The sequence below is a fragment of the Amphibalanus amphitrite genome, unplaced genomic scaffold, assembly GCF_019059575.1.
Source record: "Amphibalanus amphitrite isolate SeventyFive unplaced genomic scaffold, NRLGWU_Aamphi_draft 000080F_arrow, whole genome shotgun sequence".
NCBI classification, from domain to species: domain Eukaryota; kingdom Metazoa; phylum Arthropoda; class Thecostraca; order Balanomorpha; family Balanidae; genus Amphibalanus; species Amphibalanus amphitrite.
In genome coordinates this window covers 541,730-566,375 of record NW_024881576.1, presented here as the reverse complement: position 1 = coordinate 566,375, position 24,646 = coordinate 541,730, and the positions used below count along the sequence as shown (strand labels likewise).

Sequence of the window (24,646 nt, the reverse complement as noted above, 5' to 3'; positions counted from 1 at the left end):
CGAAGTTTAGTGACCATTAGCAATGCATAGACACGAAGTTCTTAAGCGTGATAGTTCCAATAAACTTCCTGGATCGGCCGAAACACCTCGTTTTCCATCGGCGGGAAGGTCCCACTGCGACTCAGTGCGGTGCGACACGCCTTGCATGGGCAGAGAAGCCGGTTTCGACCAACAGCCGAACATGATGCAAGCTCTGTCGCCGTATAATCCAACCGCAATGTTGTGGATGTTCTGTACACAGAGAAAGTGACGATCGTCCTCCGCACTTTCGCCCCGACGCGGTGCAACGTCCCTCTGAGGTTACCTGGAGGCCATAGCTGGTGGATTGAATCGTTATTCATCATTATGCCTACATAAGGTGTCAGGCAGTGCCGTCGACCTTCGAGAGTTAGGATGCTCAGCTTACTGGCTGTAGCCGGCAATTGTCTTGAAAAGCATGAATACATAGTCGTTACATAAACTACCGTAGAACCAATCCGTTTCACCGTGATAGCGGCTTTAAAACCGATTTTCTACGTAATAAGGAAGACGAGAGCTGAGGCTCACAATGCGTCTCCTATTACCTTTAGTTTCATGACATCCGGTTCCGTCGGCATATTTCGTTAGGCTCATACCGGGCGTCATTGGCCAACGCGTTCATAGAAGTTGCCTTATTACACTGTCCAAATGCGGCAGCGGGCACACATTCCGGCCGCATATTGAAAATGACGAAGCGCTGCCAGGGCATTCCGGCGCTGCTGATCATAAGAGAATATTGTCGGCATTCAGTCATCCTGATTAGGGCCCGGAGGAGCTGACGTTTTTCGAGCCCAACTTCTATATGAATTTCTGGAAGCGCCCTGTATCTCATATCATGCTCATCATCGACTTGAATGCCACTGTGATGTCAATAATCCTGTTTGCCATTCAGCGAGAAGCCAAACCGAGCCTGGTCGGAATGGTCGTAGCATACGAGCGCACTCCAGTGCCGATAATTTCGACAAATGAAAAGGCTCTCGGCTGTGTGGCGGGGCGTTTGCCGGCGGCCGGTTCTGGCGGCGCGTTCACGGGCCGGCGGAGGGTGATCCGGCTCTCACGAGGCCGCGGTGGGCGGCTCGGGCGGCGGCGGGGACGGGCCGGGCGGCTCAGGGCCCGGTGCCGAGCAGTGAGCGGCGGCCGCCCGGTGGGACCGGCCTCGACACAGAGCCGCACCAGAGCGCGTTCAGTGCCGCCGCACGCCGCACGGTTCGCTCTGCAGACGCGCGCGCACTCGCTCGCTCTCCCCGTCTCTCGCCTGCACAGGATATGGAGCTTCATCGGCCACTCTTCGCTCTGATGGTGAGTGCACGACTGTGAAACAACTATCCAGTGTCAACCGGGTGAACTGTGGTCTGTGAGTCAGTCGAGTGAGCTGTGAGCCAACCAGATAAGCCTTGGGACAACCAGGTGAGCTATGCAAGCCAGCCTGGTGAGCTGAAATCCAAACGAGTGAACTGTGAGCCAGGGCTTAGTCTAAGGAAGCTGTTAGCCAGCCAAAGGAGTTGTTAGTCAACCAGGTGAGCATAGGCGGCAGAACGGGGAGGGCACCGAGGCACCGTGTCCCCCTTTGATTTTGGCATTCTAACATTAGCCCTATGGGCGTTGTATGGAAAGAATGGGACCAAAAGTCGGCAGTGCCCCCCCCCCCCCCTTAATTGAAGGTGTTCCGCCGCTAGTGCAGGTGAGCTGTAAGCCAGATAAGTGAGCCATGACTGAGCCAGGTAGATGAGCCGAAAGCCAACCAAGTGAGCTGTGGGCTAGCCTGGCGAGCGTTGAACCAGCTGAGATGTAAGCTCATTCGTGCAGTGAGCGAGCCAAGCAGGTGAGTTAGTGGTTAATCTGGTTGGCATTAACGTCAGCTCGCCGAATGATGGACTTATCGTGCTGAGCTGTGATCGGGTATTACCCGACCCGGTAGTGTGAACTGTGAAGGAATGCACTAAGATGGTTAGAACTGGCTCCTTGAGATGTGGGCCAACCACGCGAGTCGAAAGGGAACCGGGTGTAGGTATTAGGCAAGCCAGACAGGGCGAGGCTCCGGGCTGTTAGCAAACCGAGTCATCTGTGGCTGAGTGAAGTGAATAGTGACCTTGCCGCAGGCGAGCGATGCCACTTCCCACCCACATAGGAAATTATGAGAAAAGAGAAAAGCCAGCGAGCTGAGATTCGGTCCGTTTGGCTGTGGAATAGCCAGGTAAGCCGTGACCAAATCCTACCTGTTGACCACCTAATTCGCTGGGAGTCGAACAGATAAGCCATAGAGTTACGATGCCCCGGATCAAGTCGGGTTCTCTCCGCCGCTGGCTGACGGGCGTACCGAAGGAGCTGCCGAGAGAAAGTGTCCGTCCCAAGGCCCGTGTAAATTATGCGCAGGAACAGCTTAGGTAACAGGCAATGGGCAAGAACGGGACGCCGCCCTCTCCAGTCTCCAGCCACTCAGACCGGGTGCACTAGGTCCAAACGAAACGAAGCTAACTCTGGGTGTTCGAACCGGTGGAACACTAACAAGTAATGGATTGATGATTGGCTTTGTCATCGCTTTCCAAGAGACCTGTAACGATTATCCAAAGTCGTTAACAACGCTTCAATGAGTTTCAAAACGGCACGTTTCTGACTTTAAGTCGTGCCCAATCACTGACGAAACCAGTTAGCATTTAAAAATAAGCACGACTTTTCGGACGGTACGTTTAAAACGCAGAAAAACATTTGAAAGGTATTGTTTGAACACGGTAAATTTGAATTGAAGCCGAAGTATAGCAGGATGTGTATCTAAGTTGACATTTAAGCCAGTGCACAGTGGGGATTTTTCCGATCTAGCGCCTATTAATTCAAAAAATCTTTTTTGGATTTTTGTTTATTTTTTGTGTCAGTAGGGCTAAGAAATGTCTGAATTTTTCATATATGGCATTGTTTTATCTGTATGTCCACAGCAAAACTAGGAAAAATGCGCCCAAAGTTCACACTCATGCGTGATTACTCAATGGGCTCAGCAAGGCCCGAAAGTATAGCTCAATTTCATTGTCCTGTCTTGTTGGTTTTAATCTTGCGAGGTCTTAAAGTTGCATATCATCTGAAAGGCACCTTTATTAGGAATGGAATGGCAAACAGAAAGTATGCCACAACCTTACTAAGGTCACAAAAATGCCCTTTACAAAAAACCCTTACAGACACCATATTGAAGGAATGGTATTCTAAATAAATGTAGGAAATCAACAATGTTCTCCACACTTTTCCACTCCGAAATATATCATATCGAATTCGCCACTTTCTCCTGCACAAGACAACGCCTAGTTTGGCTGCCGAAACTTGCCTGAACACGGAATATTCACATTAGAGTATCTTAACACCCCACTCGAGGAGCGCTAGGGCAAACAGCATGTTCCGGACATAGGCGAATAATTTTACTTCGTGATTTATATGATGCATATTTTCTGAGACACATTCATTAGGAATAGGATGACAAGCGTAAATTATACATACCGTAACCTTATTAACCATCGCACTTGTGGGGAGGGGGAGGGGGAAGGGGTCGGATAAAACCCCATGGTTTTCCGCAAATTACTCGCGCAAAAAGCGGCCGATCGCGCCGAAACTTTCGGTGCCCTCGAGATCATCAATTTTACATCTAACCTAAAAATTTCATGACTCTGACCCAACTGACCTTTGACCTGTGGCATATTTCTCGAGACTATGTTTGGCCGGAATCGCGATTCGGCGTATGCCAGCTCACATTATCCGCGGTTTCCAGTCTTTTTTGTGGTTTTAAACGTTCAAATATGTGAAATGATGTTGGTGCTATGCATAATGGTGGGTGTCAAGGTCACGTGAAGGTCAAGTCAAGGTCATTGACCTTTTGATGACCTTGGTCCACTTTTTCGAGTTTTACTTGTTTCTAGGGTACTTTTTGGTGCTGATTTCGATTTTAGCAGCCATTTGAATATTTACGAAGTAGTTCTGGTGCCTTCGTTCCATGTTACGAAGCTATCAGTAGTAGGTGACACTTCTATGAATGGCCGGCAGGACGCCTACTAGTTGATCTAACCTGACCTGACCCGACCTGGCCTAAATGCATACAGACATCGTCTGTGATCAAAACTAACATGAAATTCGTGATCAGCACCCCAAAATACCCCGTAACACCCTAACTTTGCGAAGTTTCAAGAGGTCTCGATTTCCCAACTTTAGTTGGGTCATTAAACTAACTTGGAAAGTCAGCTTATGACTTTGGACTTTGAAATTGGATATATTCGGCCTCATTTCGTCATAGGCAGCACGTTTGACTTTTCCGCGAAGCTCTAGCTTGATCAGGGGCCAAACGGCTGAGCGGGGGGTCCAATTGAACCCCCTGTACTATGTTGATTATGCACATTTACAGGTAAAATTCTCACCAGGACACACCAGCCAACATCTGTGCACAATCTGGCTACAATTCTACCTATGGTTTGCCCTCTACGAATAAATACGTGCTAGATCGGAAAAATCCCCACTGTGCAGTGTGGTGTTTAACCTCCCATCCCATTGTCCACGCATAGGTACCTATATACAGCGCGGCACTTTGACTGAAGTTCCACCAAACCGATTTGCCGGATAATGTTCATTAACCGACGGCTAATGAGCTCTCTGTCCCATGACAAGATGACATCACTTTAAATCCGCCCTGTCGCTGCATACGTCACCCTGACCCTACCTGCCCTGTGACGTCGCCAGAGGGCCGGTATGTTGGATCCCCCGTTAACCACCTGACGTCATCAGGGCGCCGGCCTGGCTGCCGACCCGGGAGTCCCATGCTGGCCCCGGCAGCCACGGCGTGCGGCTCTGGGCGCCAGCCTGGCTGCCGATCGGAGCCCCGTGCTGGCCGCAGCAGTCAAGGCTCGCGCGCGGCTCTCTCTTTCGGCCTTGAGACTGAGATAAGGCCGCCTCTGCCCCCCGGTCGGTCCGAAACCCGTCTCAGTTTCAGTGTCAGCGGGCCGACAAAGTCACCGCCCGCGCTTCCGGCATCACCTGTGCCAGTCATTGCCACTGTCGTTGGACGAATGGGACCATACGGATTATATAAAAGTTTATCGTTTGTTGAATTTGTCATATACCTAGTTGTGAGGAACAAGACACATCTAATTCTGATTAGCTGCTACAGTGGCCATGAGATCAAAGCAGACTTATATAGATAAGCTGTCTACTCGTATATCCTGTTATGTGTCGATGACAGTACCTACATTAGACGTTTTTTATGTTATGCATTTCGCTATGAACTTAACCACCCGTACTAATTATTCCGGTATGCAATGTTAAGTTATATAAAGTCATGCTTTACATTGATATTTGCTCAAAGAAGAGTTGATTACTCCGTACTCATTATTTAGGTAATACAATGGTTGCAATGCAGGCATCGACAAATGACCAGTACCTATAAAATGGTCACCGGCCAGTGGTCATGTTATGTTGTTTGAAACGCTTGGTAGTCGGCGATTCATATAGGCAGCATTTTTCCTGTCGATAGCAATATGTTTTACACCTTCGCTTCTTTCAAAGATGTAGATCTGTGTTTTATCATATTGCGTGCCATTGTCGCGTTTCCATTATACAGGGTGTCCCAAAAATAATGTCACACCCTTCCAGCGTCAATTGCATGAAAATAGCAAACATGAGAAGTGCGCTTTTCTTACATATGTATCACACCTTCTCCCTGATACGGGCAAACATACGGTCCGGGACATCAGTCATCACTAGACATCAGCATGCCCAGCTTCTGGGGACTGATCTTGGACCAGACAGATCGAACGTTCCTGGTCAGTGTGTCTTCAGATTATGCTGGTGCCATTTTGTTCACCTCTTACCGGACGATCGCCCTAAAATTTTCTCTCGGCGACAGGTTAGGACTATTTCCCGGTCATTTGTCCTTCTCCCAGAATGCTGGGAAGTTCGATCTGGACCAGTCCTGCGTCGTTCTAGCTCGATGAGTCGGGGCGCCGACCCGTTGAAAGATGACTCTGGACATGTTCAGCAGAAGTCCAGGCAACAGCTTCCTTGCCAGTTTCCTTGTGGATAAGCCCGTCTTTATCTCCGCACTTCGCAATGACGATCTGCGCTTATACCCGGCTGGCGGAAGTCTTCCTGCCGCGACCTAGCTTGTTCTCAGGCGTCTATCCGCTTCTGTCGCGTGTCAACCAGCGCCAAATCGTGCGGCAACTCATGCCCAGTGCCTGGCGACTTGGCCGTGGGTAATGCCGCCGGCAACCCGCATGCTGAATGCCCCGCTGCGGGACGATCTGCTCTGCAGTTTTGCCATCCTGGACACCTGGTCCGCGCGCGCTGGGTACTGCCTCGGAAATGACCTCCGTACACCCCTTGACCGGTCAGGTTCACAAAAATTCGAAGGTCACGTGACTAGAATGTAGCTAAGATGGTCTGGGAGCCAGTGCCGGCGAAATTATATTAACCCTCGCCCGCACATGCCATTTTCCCATCCTAGAACGCACATGGGGGGGGGGGGGGGGGTTGCCACCCCCCCGCGCCATTTCGTTCCTGTTGGAGATAGAACTTAGCAGTAAAGACCAAAAAGATTCTTTGGGAAGAGACGAATCCGATGATACCCAGTTTTACCTTCTCAGGTCAGTCATTGACCTTCCAGGTCAGGTCAAACTAAAAAATGTTGCTGTTTTGGGTCACCGTTGGATATCAAGTGCGCTGCTTATCAAATACCGATGACGATGCTGTTTTCTGGTGCCAAGCCAGCTAGAACCTCTTTCTCACACTATCCGACCAGAATTTTGCTGCTGAGGTCATTTCAGGTCAAGTTAGGTCAAGGTCACTTATGTGTTTGTATGTCTGTGTGTGTCTGTGTGTATACTGATGTGTGCACCGATTGTTTTTGGGTCCATATCACATGAAATCATGATCTGAGAAGCTTTTACCAAAAATGCAGTCAAAAAACTTCACAAAAAGTAAATTCAGCTTGCCTAAAACGCAATTATCTTAGATGACCTAGGTTGACCTTGACCCTGACCTTGACCCCTGTACATCGTCGAACAACATGTTCCATGATAGGTGGGAGGTAAGACTGGCAAAAAAGGCCGAAATCAGGGTGTCAAAAGCTCACAAGGCCCATGGCAAACGCAAGATGTTGAGAATTGGCCATTTGGGTCATGACATGACCTCAAAAACAAGGTCATATCTCCAAAACCAAAAATCACAGAAACTTGAAATTTTCAGTGGACATCAAGAAAGGATAGACGAGCAGCTATACGAAAAATCAGCCTTCTAGCTCTAAAAATGTTGAGTGCAGAGCAGAAAGACTGCCTGGGGGGGGGGGGGGTGGCAACCACCCCCCATGTGCGGACGAGGGTTAATATTGCGCCGTAGAAGGCAAAATAAAGGTTGTGGGAGGTGTGACATTAATTTTGAGACACCCTGTAATGTCCGCCGTCTGGAGTGAAACTCCATTAATGGAGTGCCGAGCCGCCGTCACAGATCTGACTGGGACGTCGAGCTCCATTGGATTCAGTTCTCGTGTGCTTTTAGCCCTGTAAGCCGCTCTAATCCCTCTGTTCCATCGAGCTCGTCCATTTAGGCAAATGAAATGGCTCACCTTGCCTCATTCATTTCAATAAAACACCTCACATCAACATATCTCCAGATGCCAGGCACGACGCCAGGAGCCGGCCGAACATCGGAATATGAACGCGACTCATAGTCTAAGGTTGAAACAGGACTGTGGGAGACATGCCTCTTTCACTTGAACAGGCTGCTATTTTGCCAATGCAGACCTAACATTTCATCTTTATCTTGATTACATTTTGATTTTATCGACATATGCACATTTATCCATGTAGTTAGGTATGGCATGTTTGGTACGGTGCCCTTCATTTTAACCGAATGCGAATGTTATCTAACTTTTTCCAACTGTAACTTTTTCCAACTGGACTTTCGCCTGCAGTAATGACAAACTATAAAGATAATTTGTCAGTCACCACATCTGTCACATTACACCTACCCAATAGTTGGGTTCAAGGTTGGAATACAACAGTTTCGTTGTTGGTTGGAGCTTGTCTTAACCACATATTTGTTGGTGGCACGTGCTCGTATATGTCACGGGTGCAGGAGTGGAACCGGGGCCTGGTCATCAGCGCTGCGGGCCGATACAATCACTGGGCGCGGACGGGGTCCCCGCTCCGTGCGGGTCGAGCGGTTTATCAATAACCGATCGCCAGTAAGCCGAGGGTATCGACAGGTTACCGGACACTGAGCACTGAGCAGGACACACGCAAATCCTCCTTCACCTGCAGGATACATGAACTTCAATGGAGAGCTCATACATATGTGGAGCATTATTTAACGCGTTATTATAAGCGAGCGAGCGCGGCGAGCGAAGCGAAGTCTTTTCAATATAACGGGGAAATCTCAGTATGAGCGGCCTGACCCGGCCCGGCCCGGCCTGTAACGCTTTTGAGAGCCTTATATCTCAGCAACCGCTGGACCGATTGGCCTGCGGTCTTTTTTGGGGGGTATTCCTATTCCTTCTACCCCGTAATTGACTACTTTTGATACATTTCATGAACCGTCGTGGCACGGGCCACGTCAAGGCCACGTGAAAAGTCAAAGGTGTTCAAGCTGTTTTGCAAAAGTATAGTGATTTTGAAAGGCTCGTATCTCAGCAGCCGCTTGGGCAATTGTCTTGCGGTAATTTTTGTAGGGTAGCTGCATCCCTTCTTCCAAAGGTTGGATACGATATATCTATGTAAGTGACCCCCACTGCGCGTGCAGAATGCAAAAAGAAGTTGTGTCAAATTTGTTTCCATTTCAATAACTCGGTAATTACTTAGGCGATTTCGCTGAAAATTGGCACACAGGTAGGCGCCCACCAGGCAATGCATGCCCATGTGCTGCGGTAAGGGTGCTACTGCACGTGCGCACATGCAGGGGCGCTTCAAGATCTCGAGAACGGCTGGGCCGATTGCGCTCAAATTTGGTACACGGTTGAGACCGGTTAAAAGGGTGCCGTGCAAAAGTCATTTTGGACCCCGTTTGTACGTGCGCACGTGCAGAATGCCGCTTCCAGATCTCAGGAACTGCTGGGCCTGCGTTCAAAGTTGGCACAGCGCTAGCGACCGGTTAGAAGTGTGCTTTGCACAAGCCCGTTGGAAGTGCTCTCTTGCCCTCCCGCACGTACAGGGCTCACTATCTCGCTCGCTCGCTCTTCGCCCAAAAGGCGTTTTACTGGTTATAATTTAAAGGACGCGGCCTAGTGAAACTACTGGAACATAACAGTTTGAAGTTGTGAGTTTGTGACACTATTGAGTGTTGGGTCATCTGCTTGAGAGCCGACGCTGCCGTCGTCGCCCCGGCCAACGCTTGCAAATACCTACCAATTATGCTAAAAAAATTGCCTGCAGTTTTGAAATTAATAGTTTGTTCAAGTACCTACTTTTTTTTCTCATAAATTACTAATTCATTCTATCATCATAGACCAAAGAAGATAGCTCGCGCTTTATTCGTTTTTTTTTTTAGTTGAGATGAGCACAGTACCTATATGTACTACCCTCGCCGGACCTATTGGTTTTCTACATACGCGCCGGCCGAGGGGGGGGGGGCGGGTACGACCCCCCCTCGCTGTTTCGCCCCTGGTGGAGCTAGTGCATCGCGGAAAAGACGAGCGTGTGCGCCGTTACGAGACGCAGAGATTGGTACCCGATTTTAAGGTCCTAGGTCAACCGGTGACCTCCGAGGTCAGGTCAAGTGCCCCATGGTACGGTTCAGTTTTTGGTGAATAACTTCGCAAAAAACGGCCGCAGAGCCGCGATTTTGGCAGCATCGTGTTCGCCTCGCTCAGGCGCGTCGAATGATATACTTTTTGTTCGGGTCAGGTCAACTTAGGGTGTTGACCTCAGGTCAAGGTCAGGTCAGCACCCCCAGGTCACGAAGTTGGCCGAAAGAGGTCATGTCGCATATAATTCGATTCGGCAGGTCTTCCTAAGTCCATTGGTGGCTTTCCCGACTCGCTAGCTCAATTTGATCGGGAGTTATCGACGAAAAACTAATATGACCTTGATGACGTCATAAATGACGTCACGCAAGGTCAACATTGCAAAAGTGACGCATCTAACCTTGCAAGGAGTGCATCAAATCACGATTCTGTGTGCTTGAGATAGTTGGAGATCGTTCCCGGCGCCAGAATAGCAGTTTTCATTTTTCCCCATTGACTTATAATGGTGAGGTCACGAAAATGACCTGACCTCATATGACCTTTAGGAAAAATCCGAGATATACAAGTTGTGAGACTCATAATGGATACTAGATCCTGCAAGTTTCATTTCCCTGTGACATCTCCTCTGGCAGTGAGGGCGTTGCGAAGTTGCGACATCTGAAGACCGTGCAGAGGTTCACTTATGACGTCATAGGTCAGTGACCTGACCTGACCCAAAAATTCGGTTGGTGTAAAAAGATCCGGCTTGGATCAAAGGTCAGGTATGCTAAGTTTCAGCTCTCTATCGCCAGCGTGTTCGGAGCTATCGCGAAAAAACCCTATGGGGGGGGGGGGGCGGCACCCGCCCCCCTCGGCCGGCGAGGGTTAATCTGCGCCCCAGTGGCGGTCTCAGCCAACTTCGCCCTAGTGGAGGGGGGGGGGGTATGTTACCACCCACCTCTAACTCAAAAACTGAGAGGGCTAAAAAGACGCGGTAAAAAGCAGTCGATAGCTCTCAATGCGTACGTTTGAAAGTATTTCAAAATGCTCTTTCCAACAGAACCCTAGTAAAAAACGTGAATGGACAAAAAATAACTTTTATTTCGACATAAATATTGGCCTGTTTTTAAGTCATCCTGGTATGCCGTAAGATTTCGACCTATAAATTGGTGTTCCCCCAATCATTGAAGCTTGAGCAGTGAAAAATATGAAAGGCTTATCTGTTTTGCATCATTAGTGATTCTCCTAGGGTGTTGCCATTTCTCCCTAGGTGTTGCGAGTTGCTTTTGCAAAACGTGTTCCTGAAACGGCTCAATTTTTTGAGCCCTCAGCATTACGCCTATGGGAGCCTCTGACGTCACACGCTCAATATTTTGAGCGCTCAATAATTTGAGCTTTTCCCCCTTGTGCGTGGGACTGATTTCGGTCATTTTTCATCTTAGAGCAATATTGGGGTCACTAGAGATCATCAAAGGTCAAAATTTGCCAAATGTCATTATATTTTTCAGAAAACATGCATTTACCTCAGGAACTATGATAGCTAGAAAAACGCATGGAAAAGCACTCGATAGCTTTTGAACTCTTCTTTCGATAAGGTCATCATCAAAATTGACCTCAGGTCAACGGTTTAGCCTCCAGAGGGCAAAAACTCCAAAAATAGCTGTTTTTACGAAAATTATTTTTCGACAATAACTTTTGACTAAAAAAAGCCACGACATTTATATTACCAGAATCGTGTTCCTCTTACCGAGACGAGTCGAATAAACTATAATTTGACCTTAAAGGGTCAACTTGAAAATTTGCCCTCAGGTCAAGGTCATGACCGGAAAAGGTCATGTTGCATATCAGTCGATGCGTCTCGGCAAGCCAAACACAATGAGACCATCCCGAGCGTTCTAGTTAGCTCTTTCCAATCGAGAGTTATTGGCAAACATCTGTTTGTAGCCTCAAATGACATCGGATGACCTTTCTAGAGGCTATCAGCAAAAAAGACACCTTGGTCGTCACGGGTGGTCCAAATCATTGTGATTCTGAAATATTTGGACTGTTCCTATGCGTACACACGGATCTAGAGGCATTTTCATTTTTTCTATTGACTTATAATGGTATGGTCACGCCACTGGCCTGACCTTATGTCACGGAGATAAAAAAAAAATCCGAGATATACCTACAAATTATAGGCGCCCATAACATCATGCAATCCACCAAGTTTAATGCCTTTCTGACGAACACTGCAGGCTGGACATGATTGCAAACTTTTTTAGTCTCGGTCAGTTAACTTGACCTGGTGACCTGACCTGACATGATCTGGGGTCAAAAATTTCACACATTGTCTAAAATTGATGTACAAAAAGCTACTCTAAGTTTTTTTATTCACACGCAAAAAACGCTACAGGGTGGTAAGTGGTAACATATGCCCCCCCCCCCTCCACTGGGGCGAAGGTTAAATTGCTTTCAGCGATCGAACTTGAGTAATTGTTTTCTTGCTTCAGTTTAATTACAGAATTACAATGAATTGTAATTAAGATCACATAGCATGTGGAAATATTGTACAAAACTAATAAATAATGAGGACTGGATGTCGACCAATTTAATAGTGCGATGATTATTCTATAAAATTCAGACAGATAATAAGACTCCTGATGAAATAGGGACTCTGATCACCGCTCGTTTATTACATCAGCGACGCTGGAACAACGTATGATCAACATTGCGGAAATTCAACATCAACGAAACGTTGTAGTTGGTATTCGCTGAAGGAGTAAATTAAGATCAACATTGGACGTCAGCATATCATAGGTAATCATCATAATAGCATTACCTGGGTTCCGACAACATGGAAATTGCGGAGGATGGTTAGCCGGCCCCAAACGGCCTCTGCAGGATGTCGCAGTGGGTCATATGTTCGCTCCATGAACATCTGACGACGAACATGGTAATTAATTGCCTTCTCCACGTCGTCATCTTGACCTGAAGCCACCAAAGTGTTCGTCTATCCTTTCTTGTTAGCGCCGACCACATAGTTTTATATACCGCAGACTGTCCAGCCGTCACCAAGCCTCTTAGATTGACTGCTTATTGAAAAAATGCTCGTTGAAAGCCTGTCATTGAGATGATAACCTTAAACGTAAAAGCTAACAAATTTCCATAAAGACAAATGGACACCGTTACAATAAACATTGGATCGTCTAATGCAAAACAATGAATCCATAAATAAGGATTAAATGAGTCTGCAAGCAGCATGCATGAATGGGAATAGCTACTTTCCTGAGATAAGTTTTTTTTTGCAATGGATTTATGATTTTTTATGCTTAACTTGATCAGAAAATAAAATAAAACTTTTTTTTTATAAAAAGGATTATTTTCTGTATGGACATCGTTGCAGTAGGGTAAGGTGCCTAATTAGCGACCCTTTCCGATTTGCGACCTACCCCCCTACAGAAAAACTGGCAGGAGAAAACGGGGTTAAAACATCGTCAAAAGGTCAGCCATACTTTGGTTATCAAATTAAATTATTTTCCAATCGTCGATGTTTCTGTTGGGACGTTTCAGGTGAGTTTAAAAAAATGACGAGTTTCTTATCCAAAACGTATGTATTTGGGCCCTCTCTGACGAAAAGCGATGCACATTAGGATGATGCACCTTCTTTATTCTTAATCGACATTCCTTTTTTAATTGATTGCCGTTTTCCCATAGTGAATCGCTCAACTGTGCACAGCATGGCGGTTAAAAATGTGTCGCAACTCATATTTCCTATTTGCGCCTGACATGGTCGCAAATAGCTCAAGAAGGGAAAGAAAGGGGAAAAGAGAGAAATGAAAATGAGGTGTTGGTGAAGCTTGCAATGTGTGGCAGGGGATGCCAAATGTCGTCACCGACTGCAGGGGTGCCGAATTCAGCGAGGACCTCGAATATCATACAAGATAGCCCGCAAAATTTGGGTTTCCGCCTTCTTTTCGCCTTCGGTGCATCACGTGATCAGTTTTTACTTACGTAAATGTGTTGAATAAACGTTCCTGTTCGAGTGATTGAGTACTTTGCGTATAGGCTACCTTTTTTGAGATCATATTTCATCTTTTCAGGCGTCGCATTTTTTGCCATTTTCAATATGGGGAAACCCATAGACTTATTAGCGACCCTCCCCGGTCGCTAATCGGGAAGAGTTCCCTATTAGCGTTTTTTGCAATGGTTTGCCAAAATGCTCACTACAAATAAGTTAGTGAATATTGGGGCAGAAAATGACTATATTTTAATAGAAAAATGAACGATCTCTCCGAAAATCAAGCCAGTAACACAGTGGCACCTACAGAGCGTGAGCAATGACCATAGGCGGCGGAACGATTTGAGACAAGGGGGGGCACCATGGCTCAAGGAGCCAAACCTAGGGTACCCCCAAATCCTGTTTTCTCATCGGATTTAGGCCACTTATTTTTCGTCACAGCCCTGACACGATGATTTTTTTGATTTTTTTTTTTTACTAAACGAAAATGGCAGTTCACCCCCGTATGCAGGGGTGTAATCTTATATCTCTTTGTGGGGGCATATGCACCCACAATCCTGAATTATGCCCCCACAATGATGAAAATGCACCCACAAGTCTTTTACAAGGCTGCAAGTGTCCTTTCGAGAGCACGGTGCCCTTCGCATGCTCTAACGGCGTCCTCCTGACCGTCTCGCGTTCATGGATAATATAGCGTTTTTAATCACTCGGCGCCCTTCTGGGAGAATGGCGCACTTTTGACAGCACCGCGCCATTCTCATGGTCTAACGGCGCCCTCCTGACCATCTCGCGTCCTTAGGTCTCTGTTCACCGTGCATCCCTCGAGTGTTCGGCGCCCTTCTGGCCTCTCAGCGCCCCTGAACCACATATAGCGTTTTCAATCACTCGGCACCCTTTTACGAGAAAGGCGCCCTTTTCATGATCTCAAGGAGCCCTCGTAACCATCTGGCGCCCCCACGTCCCCACCAACGTAGCATTACTGACTGTGCGGCGCCCTTCTGGCCTCTTAGCGCCCCTGGACCACATAGCGTTTTCAATCACTCGGCGCCCTCCTAAGAGAATGGCGCCCTTTTCATCGTCTCACGGCGCCCTCGTAAGTCGTAACCGTCTGGTGCCTCCACATTTCGTGCCCCTCCTACTGGATGGCGCCTCTCTACATCTTTTTTACGTCCTTCCGGTCAGTTTCCACTTTTAAGCGTGTATTTGCTTAGTCAGACACGTCACTTGAAGCGCCATTCGGCTAGCAATGTTATCAAATTCGGTGTTAATTTAGGCTCCCACATAAAGAATATCTATCCCGCCCCAAAACGGCCTGGCGCCGGGCGCCCCTACAGCTAGGCACCCACAATCATTTTAGGAAAATTACACCCCTGCCCGTATGTGTGGTTAACTTTAAGCTGATCCTCAAGTACCTATGTGTTTGTCTCTTCCTTATTGTCGTTTGATAAATTCCATTTATCTTACATGTATAATTCCCAAGAAGCCATCGCAGTACTAATCAGTGGCGAATCCCAGGGTGGAGGTCACATGGGTCATGACTTATGTAGGGCCTGGGGTCACCACATGCCTGCCAGGAGCACCACAGGCCTGACAGCCGACAGGGGCACCACAGGCCCGCCAGGGATGCCACAGGCCTAGCAGGGGCACCACGGGCCTGTCAGTGGCACCACAGGCCTGTCAGGAGCACCATCGGCCTAACAAAAGCACTACAGGTCTTCCAGGGGCACCACAGACCTGCCAGGGGCACTATCAGCTTCGCAGGGGAACCACCGGCCTCGCAAGGGCACCATGGGCCTGCCAAGGGCACCACAAGCCTGTCGTTGGCAATTTAGGATTGTCAGAGGCACCACAAACCTGTCAAGGGCACCTGCGTTCTAACAGGGGCACCACAAACCTGCCAAGGCCCAGGGACACCACAGGCCTAGCAAGGACACCACAGGCCTGTCAGGGGCACCACGGGCCTGTCAGGGCCCATGGGCACCTAAGTCATGTCAGGGCCCATCGTAGGCTTGTCAGGGGGCAGGGTAGGTAGGTTCCAGTCTTTCCAGGGGCACCAGCGGCCTAGCAGGGGCACCAGTCATCACATGACTAACCAAAAATAAAGAAAATAAAAAACTGAAAATAGGGCACCACCAAAATTAAGTGGCCGAAATCCGTTGAGGTTTTAATTTTGGGCATAGGTAGGGGCACCACTTCGATTCATGACCCTCCCCTTGGAGTTTTCCCGAATCCGCCCCTGGTACTAATACATCAAATTTAAGGGGGGGCACCTTGCTATTGGTGCCCCCCTTGCAGAATTCAAGGGGGGGCACGGTGCCCCGGTGCCCCCCCCGTTCCGCCGCCTATGGCAATGACGGTTCAAATTAAGTGGGTCGCTAATTAGGCACCTTACCCTAAACATAGAATCGTCCAAATGTCCGATGCAAAACGATGAATCCATAAATAAGGGTTAACTGCGTCCGAAAGCAGCATTAAAGGGAATAGTTACTTTCTTGTTCAGAATAGTAGTTACTGCCCAGATTAATTATATAGGAAGAACCATATTCTATATAAAATAATGTTTGGCGCGGAAGCTTATTACGCGTTGTCCAATCATATCGCGTAGTTCAAACCTAGGCACACTGCATTGGCTGTGAGCAGCATGCTGATTGGCTGACGATGACGTGACTGCATTCCTCAGCAAGACACTCATTCCTCTACAAGGCACTCTTAAAAAAACGAGAAATGGCATATCTTCGTCTGCTAGGGTGATCGTTGGGCCGTAAAAGCTCCTGATTTGTGCTAGTTTCAGCTCAAGCTACCAAACCGCTATTCCAGTTGAAAACTCCATGTTAAAAGTGAACTAGTTATTTCCTTTAATTTCAATAAGTTTTAGAAAAGATATTTTGAGCATTTCACATATCAAGGCGTATTGACTGCTTTTAGACTAGAGAACAAGTCACTTTTGGTCAGGTCTAGCCAGGCTGTTGATATAATTTTATGTCACTCGTCCATGTAAGCTGAATAAAGTTGATGCCACATATAACAGGCTAGGAATAAATGAGGCACTCATAACTTTATACCTACACAACGGTTTTAGAAAATAATTTAGTTAAAGTAAAGTTTTGAATCATTTAACAATAGTTTTCCTGAAAGCATTTAATTTGTCACCTCATCGCTTCAGGATAGAACGCCATGGCCTTTATTTCGATCAGATTTGCTTGAATTTGACTCTGCTTTTAAATACATTCTGAGCTGCCCAAATTTAAAGCCCACGGAGCAAGTTGCTGTGCGACTATTTGAACGAATGTGTCTTTGTAGCCAAATATGCATTTTGTAGTCGCACATTTCAGCAAGGATTTGCACCTTGCTGATCAGCTAATTTGTTTACGACGATTTCGCAATTCGTTTTAACTTCCAAAGACGAAAAATGTCTTTGAAACTGCTATTGTACGGGGAAGGAGTATCATACAATTTGGCGGAACACAGTCCAGCTACGCACGACCCAGCTCAGCCAGTGCAGTGTCACTGGTGGACGGGGAAGGGACACGGGGAGTTCGATGCAGAGAGGGAAGAAGCGGCCGGTACACCGGCTCAATCAGCGCCTCATCAGCGCCCGTTCAGCCCGGCTATCGTATCTGCCCCTCCGCCCGAATGAGCGCGCCCAGACGCGCCGTGTCATTAGGCCCCTATCGTGACGCCGCGGGCCCGTTCACGGCTCGCTCTGAAGCGGCGCCGGCGGGGGGCGTGGGCGGCCCAGAGAGCGCAGATAGCGGTTGGCACCGTTCCGGCCGCGCCGTGCAAATGGAGGAAATGGCCAGCCGGGGTCATCAGTTTCCCCACTAACCAGGATATTACAAGTGATCACGGAGCATGAAGCGGTCACGCCGTGATATACGGTCAGCCGGCCTCCTCCGACCGCGGTGCCTCCAGGCGCGCCAGTCCTCTCCGCGGACCACTGGCCTGTGGTGTCGTGTGACCCCTCAGCGGGGTCGCCATAATGGTCGTTTGCGCTCCTCTCCACGGGGGATGGAGGCCAGAGCGTCGCAGCCATGTCAATACTTCATAACGATAGGCAAATCCCCGGACTTCCTGTTCCCGTGATAGGGTGGCGCCGCGTCCGTTAGGACTTATCTGGGATATCCCGGGTCGCTGGTAACAGCTCGCGCCGGCCAAAGGCGCGATCCGCCGTCAGCTTCTGATCTGGATAATCGCGTGAACAGGCAGTTCCGCAGCAACGAGAGCAGACTGAAGGCCCAGTCATCTAGTTTAGTGACCAGGGTCGGGCGCTCTTCAGCCCGCTCCCTCTCATTACGGCTCTATCAAGTTAGGCAGCTCGGTCGGGCTCGGCGCCGGACTCAGAATGAACGCCGTGGTGGCACCATCTTCCAGTCAGCGGGTACAGACCACCGCCGTGTGACAGTCCCCTCGCTATCGATACGGTGCGTGACGGCTGGCACCGCCTCCGATTGCGACAAACAGAATTATTTCTGGCGGTCGGCCGGTCTTGCGCGACCTCAGGAGGGGAGGGGCAAACCAGCACAGGGCTGCGGTGCGTAGGAATAGTCACGGTAGGTGGGACACACCTGGCGCATTTCGTCAATCGCGGCTTATTGAGGCATTCATAGGCTGTCATGGGACAGGTGATTAAACTACTGAGCCCAGGATTTATTGAAATAGGCTGAGCCTATAAAATCATCAGGTTTAATGAAAATACGTGAGTAAAGCGTTTTATTCACTGTTATGCAAGGCAATCTGCTTTAAACTTGTATGTAGTGGGTCATCTAATTTACAAATGCCCCCCAGTCGAGCTGGTTTGGGGTATAAACACAAATGAATGTTTGAGACTTTGAGTACCTATGCAGTATGGAATGCTCGAGATTGGATGCAGTAAAATGGCAACGTATCGCTTAAATTTACGCGCGCAGGCATGCATGGGGCACCGAACTAAAAGCCGTTCTTTATTGCAAACCTGCGCTGACCCGGAAGATAGGTAGGAGACCTTGACCTTGACCTGACCTGACCCATCCATCAGCGGCCGACGTAACGATACCGTGAGCTGACTACAGCCATTCAACAGGGCAATAAAGACATCGTGTCGGCGCGCGCCGCAGCCAAATTGCCGCTCAAAAGTTCAGCGGCGCGGCGCGGTAACTGATTGCCTTATGAGGCCGGCGCGGGCGGCGTGGTGTTCATCAGAAGGTCGCCGTCTGGCCGGCTGCGGTCGCAGCCACCGCCCGGCCGGGGCTCCCGGCGATGGTGCTCCATATATGCAGCACGGCCACAGAGATAGGCCCATTGCGTGCTGCTGCGGCGCTGCACACACGCCCTGTCATCACGGCTCACCGGCTTTCTCACCGCGCTGGCAAGATTGCCGCCACGTAGCGTACCCGTGCACTCTGCTCTCATGAATGGGGAGAGACTTAAAAGATATGACTAGTTATGTTGCCATTAGGTGCCCTATTTCAGCGCTGGCCGGCATTCCGGGGGAATGGTGGCCGCCGCCCATAAGGCTTCCTTGTTAGCGGGGGCGGCACGACTGATGGATTTTCCGCTGTCCGTCCGGTTATATTAGGGAGCTAAATATGAAACTGGTGCTGAAGTATTTTACAGCATAAATCGGTCCGGCGCGCTACTCGGGCCCCGCCTGACCGGAAACATAACCTCGGCCCTGGGTAATCTTGTATAATCATAAACTAGAGCTCGGATAAACCCGTATATCCCTACCATGCACACAGTGGTAATATCAGGAACAGTGAACTGGAAGGCAGGGACATAAGAGCAGACGTGAGTGTAACTTCAAATCTACCTTCGTTGCGGAAATTGAAATTCTAGAAGACTTCCAAACCCAGTAGCCAGCGACTAGGTCATTGCAGATGTGAAATTGAAATATAGGAGTATGCGGACTGGGCTGTCTCGGCCGATCAGCTGCCGTCGCCGTGATCGTTTCTACAACCCAGCCAGGGCCGTCCGCCAGCGCACGCAGCAAACATCCTTCACTGGCCGGTCGGGCTCCACCCGCGGGCGGCCGGGCGGCCTCGATCCACTCTCACGACGCACCGGGCTGCCTCTCACCGGTGCACTCCCTCTCACCGGCGCGGAGAGCTCACTCACTCATCAGGGCAGGTCAGGAGAGAGCGGGGGAGGGGCGGCGGTACTGCCGGTCCGGTCAGTCGGGACAGGTGTGGCATCCTACAGCGTTGTCTGTCCAGGGCTGGACATTGAGCAGGTGAACAAGAACAAGTGTATGTATGTACGGTTAGATGGTGACTGGGCTGGGGGGTCCTCAGTCAGCTGAGGACACAGTGGACGGACTGAGGTAAATGTGCGCGTCCAAGGACAGCAAATAGCCGTGCCTAGACCATGGGGTCAAGCTGTCCTATATCAGCAAGAGGGCTGTAAGGCTGGGGCAAGTCTGTCGTAACGCCAAGGACAGTAGACAATGGAGGTGGATAATTAACCAACCAGTTTAGTCTAGAAGGAAGATAGTCAGAAGCCAATGTTTTTAGCGTGCCTGAAGGCATATCCTCCCGCGCGAGTGTTTTTTGTGCAGTTTGTTCGGGACGGGCCTCCCCGGTGATTGATTAAAGAAGGGTGATTGACGATCGGACGAGGTCGATACAGCGCAGCTTCTTCAATGCAACGGCGGCCGTGGTGTTCCTCCTTGCAAATAGATGACTCCCGTCCAAACTTGGGCAGCCGGCGGAAGCAAGCGGCTACCTCCCTCCGCTGAATTTCCTCCTCCGTTGTGTTATTTCTCTGCTCCGTTAGTGTATCGGGAAATGGGAGATGTTCGTCCCATTATTGAATGGTACAACACACCATTCACCTCCCGTCAGCCATTCAACAGTGTTCCCGCTTTAAATAGCCGTTTTCACGACGGGCTGTCTGGCGAAACTACCTAATTTGACCAAATTCACGCCAAATCTCTTTAACAATAAATATCTTCATATAATGAATATATTTCAGTGTTTTAATACAAAATAAAGACTGATCATTTGAAAAAAAAAAACAAATGAGGTCTATAGGCATCTGTGCAGCCCAAACTGACGACTTATAAGAAACACAATGAACCTAATTTGACCAAATCTGCACCAAATATGCACCTAATCTGCACCAAATGTGTAAGTCCCAGATGGTCGTCGTGAAAGCGGCTTATATCGGCTAAGGTACCTATATATCACTCCTAGTGCGATTATTAAGAAGAAGAAAAAACATTTGTAACCGACAAAAGAAAAGGGGAACAGGCTTATCTGGACCTGGTGAAAGATTAGCCGTTTTCACGACGGCCATCTGGTACACATTTGGTGCACATCTGGTACAGATTAGGTGCAGATTTGGTCAAATCGGGTTCAGTGTATCTCTTAAGTCTTAGCAGCTATCAGCTATTGTTGCACTAATTGCTTATATGCCTGCTTTGTCATATTATCAGAGAGCATCATCGATTAAAACACTGAAATAAATTCATAAAATGAAGATATTTGCTGTAAAAGAAATTAGGTGCAGATTTGGTCAAGTCAGGTGCCTTCGCCGGATAGTCCGTCGTGAAAACGGCTATTATCATCATTACCTATAGGAAGGAAGTATACTGGATTTTCGCAAATGTTGTGGGCAGCACAGAGTAACTCGATCTGGGCAGGGAATACCGGGCTCCCGCGCGTGGTAGCAGCCCACTCCAACAATAGCCGGCGCTCTATTCCTGGCGTGCCGGGCCGGTGAGCCGGGCCGATTGGTTGGCGACATCGGCACCAATCAGCCCTTCCGCCCCGGGTCGGCTTCCCCGGCTCGGCCCGAGGTAATGACATCTCGCTGAGCGCCCCGGGGACGACGGACGGGACGGTCTGGGTGACAGTCTGCGTGCCGTTGTGTGTGCCTGCCTTCGGTGTGGATTTATGCATGTCTGCTGCGCACGGAAAATATTATACGCATATGTGTAGGTATCTATACTGGTATCGAGCTCATGTTGCAATAAGTTGTCTGACCAGCCGGTAGTGATATTTTCATGCGGATCAGAATCAGATGAGGTATGTACAGCGATTTGAGGTGCTTAATATCAGTGATTAATCATTCAATTGCAGAATATTGCAACATCTAAGTAAAGTTTCCTGCTCGGTATCGTGCAGCTCGTATTCGATTGAAGCTGATGTGCGGTGTTGTGTTCGTCTCCTATCGACAGGTGTTGCTGCTGGCGTACGTCTGCCAATCAGCGCCCGTGGACGATGGCAGCGGATTGGAGCAGGTCCGCCCCGGCCTGACCGTCTACAGAGCCTACGGACAGTCGCGCAGTCTCCAACTGAATGGTACGTGGCGTTTACTTGTCATTGATTTATGTATCTCTCTGTCATTGTAAGCCCATCTCCGGCCGAACTACATGCCAAGGCAGTCAGGACAGCGCATGGCTCATTGTTGGACATTTGCACAATGCACTCACCTTTCCCTTTCCACGAAGCGACGGTAGAAAGTGGTTGCTTAGGCCGCTTCTGTCATGACGATTTCCTGTGCATCTGACAAGCCTGTTGAGCGGCCCAAGTTTCGCTGATGTGCCCGGCTTAGCTGTGGGTGAAAGTATCGGTCATCCGATGCATTTAGTGCCTTCGCATTCAAACCTGCCCGGATGTCCAACACAGGCCTGAATGTCCGGCCGGACAATTGGTATACATTGGACAATCATATACTATATTCAGCCGATTAAGTTGCTAATGCTAATTTCAATATGTCCTGTCATCCAATTTATTTTATCGCTACCGGTTGTGTTCCTCATCACGGCAACTCTTAATTAATGTCCGACGTATCGCTTCATTATCACGGTGTCTGCTCTAATCGATCCTGCCCGCTGACGTAAGCCGGTGACATTTCAGATACCGCCGCCACCGAGTCGGAGGCGGAGGCGGCGTCTGCAGAGGCTGCCCAGCCATCGGAGGAGCCCAGTCCACAGGAGACGGACTCGGCAGAAGGCGCCGCGGAGAAGGCCAGCTCTCAGACGGCGCCGGGAGCCAGCGGGGCGCCGCCCACCTCCGCCGAGCCGGAGGTAGTCATCCAGGAGACACCCACCAAGAGCCAGGAGGAGGCAGAGGCCGAGTCGGTGGCTGCCGACGAGCCCCCGAGCTCCGCAGAGGCTGTCCCCGCCGAGGCCACTGCTTCTGAGGACGCTGCTGCACCTGCCGCTCCCGAGCTGACTGAGCGGGAGACGGAACCCACCCAGCAGGAGGCAGAACCTGCCCAGCAGGAGACGGAACCCACCCAGCAGGAGGCAGAACCCGCCCAGCAGGAGGCAGAACCCGCCCAACAGGAAGAGGCACTCAGCCAGGAGCCGCCTCAGTCCATCCCCGAGCAGGCGGAGGAAATTGTCACCGCGGAGGCGGACCTGGAACAGGCCAAGGCCGCCGAAAGCAATGCCATCGACGGCTCCGATGTCGCCAGTGAGGTCACTCCGGACGAATCTCCGGTGGTTGCCGCTGAGGTCGACGCCGACCCCATCAAAGTAACCGTCTCCACGGCTGTTTCCGGGGCCCCGGTCGGTGAGAATGAGGATGTCACAGGCGCCGTCGAGCCCGACGTGACAGCAGAGAGCGCTGGAGAGGAGCAGATGGCTCCTGAGGCGGTTCCCGCCACCGGTGAGGAAGACGTGACTGCATCGGTCGCAGAACTTCTGGGCGGCGAGGAGACTCTTGAAGAAATAGTCGCCTCTGAGAAGGCTGCTGCCGAGACTGGTGTAGCCGCCGAAGTGGCTGATGGAGCTGCTGAAGCGGCCGATGGAGCTGCCGAAGTGGCTGATAAAGCCGCCGAAGTGGCTGATGTAGCTGCTGAAGTGGTTACCGAGGTGGCTGATGGAGCTGCTGAAGTGGCCGATGTTGCTGCTGAGGTGGCTGCCCAAGTGGCTGCCGAGCCCGCTGTGAGCTCTGAGGGGGTATCCGTGCTGGTCGAGGCTCCTCAGACCGAGGACACGAAAGAGTACACCGTGCAGACGAGCGTGAGCGACGCCGTGGACTCGACGGTAGCGGAGGTCAGCGACCTCAGCTCAGCGGAGGCGGTGGACAGTGCGGGGACTGAGGAGGAGCTGGCACTTGTCCAGTCCGTCGGCAGTGACCCCGCCGCCGCCGCTGCTGAGTCGTCTGACCCAGAGCCAGTGTCGGCCGCCCCGGCGCCACCCGCGCCGGCTGAGGAAGAGGAGGAGGACATTCTGGCGGCCGTGTTGTAGATCGGGTGTATATTTTATTTTATTATTTACAGACAGTGGTACAAGTTTCACCTTTAACAAAACCCATGTGACAAGATACAATTGTCAAATATCCCTTTGACCGGAATTTGCGCATGACTGGCGCCTTGTTGGACACTGCAGCCGAGCAGTGTGTGACCTATCGTCGCAGGGACACACCGGTCCAATAGATGGCGTCCCGGTCGGGCACCCGATCCCGTCTCTCGCACCTGCTCAGGGGGCGCCACGGGGCGGCTGTCGCGGCTGTGCCGAACCGATGGTGCGCTGACTGCTGGCGATTTCAACGAACGTAGCACGCTCGTCGATCGCGCAGTGAATATGTGGCGTCTGACTAAGCAAAGGCACCGCTTTCCAGCTGCCTGCGTGGGCATTGCAACAGCTGGAATGGTGGATGCGAAAATGTCACTCATGCATGGTTATAGGAAATAAAAATCACTGCGCACATGTCAACTGCACGTAACTCAGACTTACTTTAGGGGAAGACGGGGGAACACCGACACCCTTAACCTTTTAGGGTCTAGTCACGTAATCTTTGGCCAAATGATCAATCTCTCAGTTTCATTGGATTGTCGCATCAATTTTACATACATCAACCAAATGTTTTCTTATTGTTCATAATTGCATTATTCCACATTCAGTAAATGTCTACATTTTTCGGGGTAACACCGACCGTTGAGTAACACCGCCCGAGCTCAGCAGACAACGAAATTTGCAGATTGCTGGACTATTAAGTTGTTCTTCTTATCGTAAATTT

The 24,646-nt window shown here is 49.8% G+C and overlaps 1 protein-coding gene across 1 annotated transcript; it reads left to right on the top strand.

Moving 5' to 3' along the window:
- The first annotated feature begins 1,126 nt into the window (after positions 1 to 1,126).
- LOC122379536 (myristoylated alanine-rich C-kinase substrate-like) lies at positions 1,127 to 24,338 on the top strand. Its single transcript, XM_043361811.1, has 3 exons — positions 1,127 to 1,317; positions 21,853 to 21,976; positions 22,535 to 24,338. Exons 1-3 carry the CDS (start codon positions 1,285 to 1,287, stop codon positions 23,872 to 23,874), a joined length of 1,497 nt encoding a protein of 498 aa, XP_043217746.1. The 5' UTR covers positions 1,127 to 1,284; the 3' UTR covers positions 23,875 to 24,338.
- Positions 24,339 to 24,646: the final 308 nt, after the last annotated feature.